The sequence below is a fragment of the Phaseolus vulgaris genome, chromosome 4 (assembly GCF_000499845.2).
Source record: "Phaseolus vulgaris cultivar G19833 chromosome 4, P. vulgaris v2.0, whole genome shotgun sequence".
Lineage (NCBI taxonomy): Eukaryota > Viridiplantae > Streptophyta > Magnoliopsida > Fabales > Fabaceae > Phaseolus > Phaseolus vulgaris.
Window position 1 is genome coordinate 7,382,271 of NC_023756.2, and position 6,572 is coordinate 7,388,842.

Genomic DNA, 6,572 nt, shown 5'->3' on the forward strand with positions numbered 1-6,572 from the left:
TCAGGCTAGCTCACCCTTTTATTTCTATTTGTGGTTACGATCCTACTATGATCATTTTTATTTTTTTTATCAGCAATGAATTAATGAAATTAAAACAGGACACTTCAGGGTGTCCCAACCCATATACAAAAGCACTTATAGCTAAAAATTCAGGGAAACTACTATTAACATAGAATTTAAACTATAAGTGACCCCTGCCCCCAGTAAAAACATGGCCTACATAGGAATGGCCATTAAAACAGCGGCAACAGAGGTACAAGAGTTCCCTTTCTTCCATTCATTTCCTAGCACATGACTCCCACCAAGATGTATAGTCGTAGACAGCAAAAGTAAGGTGTAAGTACAAGTACTCCTTCACTGGAAGCCAAAGCCTGCTAGCAACTTCATACCTCCGCAGACAACTAAAGAGCAGCAACCACATGTTCCTATGCTCATAGCAGCAAAGAAAGACCTGGTATGGATCCAAAAACCTGTCAAGGTGCGTGGCAAAGGGTAAGCGTAGCTTTCCTGCTATCCTTGCAACATCAACATCCTGCCCTGTCCATCTAGAATCACTTTAGCTTTAGACCATTCCAGTTCATACTTGAGCCGTCTTACAATACAACCATAGGCCCAATCCTGCGAACTAAGGAGCACCTCAGACCAATGCGATAGTCGCGTCAACCAAGTCCATGCCGTTCCCCCGATCGTCCAGAACCAGAACCTTCCTCCATCCCGGCCGCACCTTGCCATACACCTGTTTAACTTTGCACCCGCATCCCAACGACCTTACCGAAGATACTAAACAACCTAATGTCATCACAATCTTCATCAGGCCCTTCTGCCTTTCCAGTACCAGAAGACTCCTTGAAAATCCATTACTTATAGCTCTTAATACAAAGCATTGGATTTAAGACCCAATCCACAAAGGAGTAGTTGAATCTGTGTACCCTATACTTCATCCATAGCCATGATTTAAGTTGGGCTTGCTGGAACATCTCTTCAACATCTACAACTCCTTACTTGAACACAACCAAGTTCCTTTGTTCCCATACACTCCATACTATAGCAGCCCAAATACCTTTCCAAACCATATCTTGTTTGTTACTGACCTGGGTCAATGTGAAACTTTCGAAGTGGTTTTTCAAAGCATTATGTTGAACAGAAAGGATGTCGATCCATCTGTGACATAAGTCCCATACACGAACGACCACATCACACTCCAGAAATAAGTTTTGGCTGGATTCAACTTTAGAATGGCAGAACACACATAAAGTGGATTCCATCGTCACCCCCTCCTACTCAGACATTCTTTAGTTGGTAGTCTATCCAGTAAGGACCTCCATGCAATGATCAGGACAGAGGGGAAGGCCTTGGCCTTCCATAGAAGGTCAAAAACAGCAATGCGAGTGCCATCGCCTCTTATGCTCGCATAAGCTGTCTTCACTGAGAAACACCCCTTATCATTGATCCCCCACACCCGAGTGTCTTGCTCCTGCCTTTTAACAACAGTCCCAGAGATGTATAAACCTAGGTCTGTTTCCAACACCGATTCCCACTCGAATCTGACCCGCCTCCACCTTAAATTTCATCGCCATACATCCCCTTCCCACCCACCTACCTCTTCCACTATTTGACCCTAATTACAGGATATAGAGTGCAGTCTGGGAAACAAGGATTTGAGGTTGGTATTCTCAACCCACACGTCCTCCCAGAATTTTACTCTGTCACCGCGCCCTAACCTCCATCCCATTTCTGCTTGAAACCATCCCTGTCCTCCTCCCTCCATACACACTTTATAAAGATCCCTCCACCACCAAGACTGCAGCTTAAGTGATGAGTGCATCCCCTCACTTCCTACTTGATATTTCGACTCCAGAATGTCCTTCCATCTTCCTTTTTCATCCGAGAGCCACCGTCATTTCCACTTGGCCAATAGAGCATGATTGAAGTCACGTATATCTATGATCCCCAGCCCTCCTTCCTGTTTTGATTTGCAAACATTTTTCCAACTTACCCATGAGATCGACTTCTTCTCCTTCCCCCAGCCCCACAGAAACCTTCTTTGAATACTAGTAATGTTCTTGCAAACCGATTTCGGTGCTCTGAAAAGGGATAGGTAGTACAGGGGTACTGCTGTGAGCACCGATTTAATAACACAAATTCTACCTGCCATTGACAAGAACCTACTACGATCATGATTGATACAGATAATTTTACATATACCTGTAATTTTGCTAGAAATCTATAGTGTCCTGTTTCAATTGTAAATATTCAAATTATTTAAATACACATATTTTCTAATATTCACTTGAGGAGCTTATATATAATTGATATATTTTAACACATTTAAAACTACAAATTTTTGGGTGTTACGTTAATAAATTATGAATGGTTGTTACTAATTAGGGTCTACCAATATATTTTTACTCCTCCGGTGCTTCCATTATTCTGTGACTTTTTTTACCATAAATCCTATAATAATCATGATATTCTTAGATCTTTCTTTTTACAGTCACCCTGAAATATAAAATTTGCAACCGTTTCAACAATAAGAATATTATTTCATAATGACATGCTAAAAATAGAGAATATAAAATAAGATTGATGAGTTTAAATTTAAAAAATTTAGATACAATAATCAGAAATAGAATTTTAATGTGAGGCTGTTACAAAGTGAAACTCCTAATTTTGATTAGAAAATAATACTAAAAGAGTATTTTTTATTAATAAAAATAAATATAAATTTATTAAGAATGACTCAACCCTTATTAAAAATAAAAAATAAAAAACACCTCACGTCTCATTCTCAACCAAGCCTCAAACAGAAATTACCAAGATTTATCCCAAACAAATGCATCTAGGGCCTGAATGTAAGTTTTGTGACAGAAATTGAAAACTAAGAAATAAATTTCAAGATGGATCTCTAGGGTTAATGGCAAACCAAGTTTGGATGACAGTGAGAACTATAGCAAAAAGGGCAGCATGGAAAGCAATGATTGACCAAGGGTTACTAAAATAAGTATGGTAACCTTGAGCAATCCATGCCCTGTGTTTCTTCCTATAATGCTTCTCAATTTTCCATCTAACTTCTGAATAGCTCTCAGTGTTGGGCACCAAGTCAGTGCTTATGGTGTTGAAGAGCTTTGCCACTTCCTCATCGCTCCCAAGTGCATTGTGCAGAACCTTTGCTGATCTCAGCTCCTTCACATCCTCAGGATGGTCAATAAGCGAGTCCATGAACGCCACAAAGGAACAAATCTCGAAACTGTTCTCAAAATCTGGACACATCTCATACGCTATCAAGTTGTGGAAACTAGGAGTTGTTGTGTCATCAACTGTGATCTGAGGAAGCGTAAGTTCAGCACATAGACACTTCCAGCGATAAGAGAAGTGGATGTCTCTGAGCCTGCGTGACTTTTCTACCTTCAGTTTAATCCCTGCTGCTCTCAGCTCCCCTATGTTCCTGTATGTTGTCATCTCATTATTTGGGTTCTGATTCCTTTCACTCTTTTTTTTGGCACCTTTCTGATGTTGGGATTCATTTTGAGGATCATCAAGGACATATCTGCGAAGCTGATCCAGAAGATGAAAAGGTAATTCCTTACTTACTTCTATTATGTGCTCTTCATGCTGCTGGGTGTCTTCATTATTTACATAAACACTTTCGTCCCCATCTTCATTATTTTGTGTAAGGAAGATGTTTCTCCTTTTGTCAATTTTAAAAAATTTGGTTAGAATCATACTAGAATTATAAAAATATGAGTATCGTATGCGTAACAATGTCTAATACGTACGGATTCATTATTTAAGAAACATGTCCGAACTTATAAGAAGGTTAAGGTTTCCAACTTATGACATAGCAACATGCAATATGTCATCATGTGTAGAACTAAAGTATTTACACTTTTAACAAAATACAATCTATCAAGGGTTTGAGACTGAAAGTTGGTAATTATACCTGTCTTCATTCTTGTGATCATGATTTTCTTTTCTTTGATCTGCTCTAACTGGTGACAAATGATGGCACTTAAGAAAGTTGTTCATGATGTCTACCAGTGTGGCATCATTCTGGTGGCCTGACAAGTCTTTAAGCACTTTATAGGGAAGTTGGTTCTCTAACAAAAGCACATCCTGCCACACAAGAACCATTTGGTCAACCTTAACATTCATTTCATGGGGATCATTAAGGTTTCCCTTCTCCAAGATTTGTAGCAGAGAACATCCATCCACAAACAACATCCACGAGAGCTTTTCATCATCAGGGAAGTCTCTAATGACATCCTCAGCAAACCGTTCTTTCAGTTGTTCGATATTTGATGCAATCTTTTGGTACAAAGTTTGACCATCTTGTTTGGTGCGTTCAAGGTACTTTGCTGCCCACATAAGCTTGTACTTTTCTCCCAGTTCCAGCTCCGGTTTACCATGATGGATTGGACCAATTGAAACCAACCTGGGTGAGTAATGCTGGGCAAAATGCTTTCTACCTCGGAGGTAATGTGCTATCCTTTGTATCTTTGGGAATGCATTTTTTGGTGTTTCCTTTGCCTTTTGCAGTTGTTGAAACTTCTGGCTGAGGTGTGGTGTCTCAGTCATGTTGTGCAAGGGATTGGTTTGGTGGGTGTTTGTGGTGTTGTGGGTGTTCTAGACAAGTGAATTTTAGGGTTCATGAAAACACTTCATGTTCTTGCAGTTTAAATAGTCGGAAAATAGGAGTGTAAGAATCACTGACTTTTGCTCCTGCCTCAAACTTGACTTATGAATTCAGAAACCAAGGAATATACAAATTGCCTTATCTGAATTATGGTTATTAAGGAGTGTGTTAGAATTTAAAATGCAAAAAGCAATGAGAAAGAGAAAAATTGAAAGTACTTTGATGCTATCCTTGTGTATAGAATTCTTGGAGTAACCAAGGAGAAATAGTACTTGATGCATTTAGCTTTGTTAATGTTTCAAGTTTGGAATGAATAATGATAAATTGCAATGAAAAGGCGAATTCATTGTGCTTTGCTAGTGTTTCAAGTCTGAATAGATTCGTGCTGAAAAGGGTAGGTAGGTAGAGTCATATTTTAGTAATTTCAAAGTTTGGGGTGCATAAGAGGAAGTGACACTGAATGAAGAGCAAAAATGCTTTACACAAGTGAGCCTGAGATTGCTTTTCGTACTAAATTATAATATTTTTTAGAATATAGATAAAGATATGCTATGAACACTTCTGAATAAATAAATAATATGAAGTTTTTTTATATATTAAAATTATTTTATACATAAATTAATTTCTAACAACTCTTTTACATAATTTTATTAAAAAAAATACTTAATTAAGTTGTTGTGATTATACCTTGCATTGTTATTGCTTACCTATCTCTACATCATGAAAAATAAAATAATTATTTAAATAACTTTTAAGTCTCTCATAGATTTAGATATTTTTAATTAAGTTTTTATTTTTTTTAAAACTCTATTGAGTATCCAAAATCTTTGTATTTTTCAAGTGAGTTCATGCTGATTGATTTTTTTCGTTAACTGAGCCCGTTTCTATTATTGATAAATAGCTTTTAAATTAGTATATAACTAACTATCAAGGTTTTAGCTACCAATTATTTAGATTCTAAAGTTGGTAGATAAAACTTGGTAGCTAATTAAATACCAAATTAGAAACTATTTATCAATAATAGAAACTAATTTAGATATCAATAATTTTTTTAGTCTCTAAAATAGTATTTTATTTAGTCAATATAGCAACTAATTATTTTTTATTTAATAATTTTATTTAGTGCTAATTCACTCAAAGTCACATACTACGTCTAGTTATCTTTTAAGCAAATTGTTTAAGAGTTTCACTAATCAAATGGATTGATTGCAATGAGTAAATCAATCACTCTTGGTTACAAAGGACTATACAAATATCTGAATACACAAACCACTCTTGGTTATACCATCTTAACCTTCTCTAACATTAAGATCTAAAAAAAATATATAAGAACATACTAAAAAAGAGATAAAAGTTTTATCTCAATGGATTTACTTCATGAATTACGATGGTTTCACTCCCCCACAATGAGTGAAGACTTAACAGAGTGAGCATAAAAAATGAAAATAATTGTATGCAGTTGTTGTGTTTTTCTTCTTCTTCATCTTAATTCCTTTATATAACTTTTTACCGATGACAGTTGCAATAACTCTTTTGTTAATTCTGATCTCTATATACTTTATACTTTATCTTTATCATCAGCATGGAATCTTTTATTCATTCCTTGATGTTTGCTTTATTATAATCTTGATATAGAAAGTCTTGATCTTGTATCTTGTGCTTATGAATTTTCTTGAAAAGGGAACAATTCAAAAAAAGATTTCATATATAACATTAAATGTCTGTTAAACACCTATCACGTAATACACGGTTTCCATATAAGATTTGTAAAAAAATATAGACACTCACTCACACTTTAAATTCTCTCTAAAAGAAACACTCTTCTTTGTAAATCTCTCTATTGTATTTCTTTCTGTGGTGTATCTTACAATTGAGAGAGCATCCTATTTATAGGCTTTAGGAAGCTCTTCTAGAAAAGTCTTCATTATGGCCTTAAAAC

General features: G+C 36.1%; 1 protein-coding gene across 1 annotated transcript; it reads right to left on the reverse strand.

Moving 5' to 3' along the window:
- Positions 1–2,647: 2,647 nt before the first annotated feature.
- Positions 2,648–4,710, reverse strand: LOC137837124 (UPF0481 protein At3g47200-like). Its single transcript, XM_068645990.1, has 2 exons — positions 3,941–4,710; positions 2,648–3,688 (listed from the first exon to the last, which is right to left on the reverse strand). Exons 1-2 carry the CDS (start codon positions 4,573–4,575, stop codon positions 2,893–2,895), a joined length of 1,431 nt encoding a protein of 476 aa, XP_068502091.1. The 5' UTR covers positions 4,576–4,710; the 3' UTR covers positions 2,648–2,892.
- Positions 4,711–6,572: the final 1,862 nt, after the last annotated feature.

Excerpts from the sequence above, each read along its gene's own strand:
- LOC137837124 (XM_068645990.1), bottom strand. The coding sequence starts at position 4,575 with ATGACTGAGACACCACACCTCAGCCAGAAGTTTCAACAACTGCAAAAG. Across the intron at positions 3,689-3,940 it reads GATCACAAGAATGAAGACAG|GAGAAACATCTTCCTTACAC; the intron begins GTATAATTACCA and ends AATTGACAAAAG.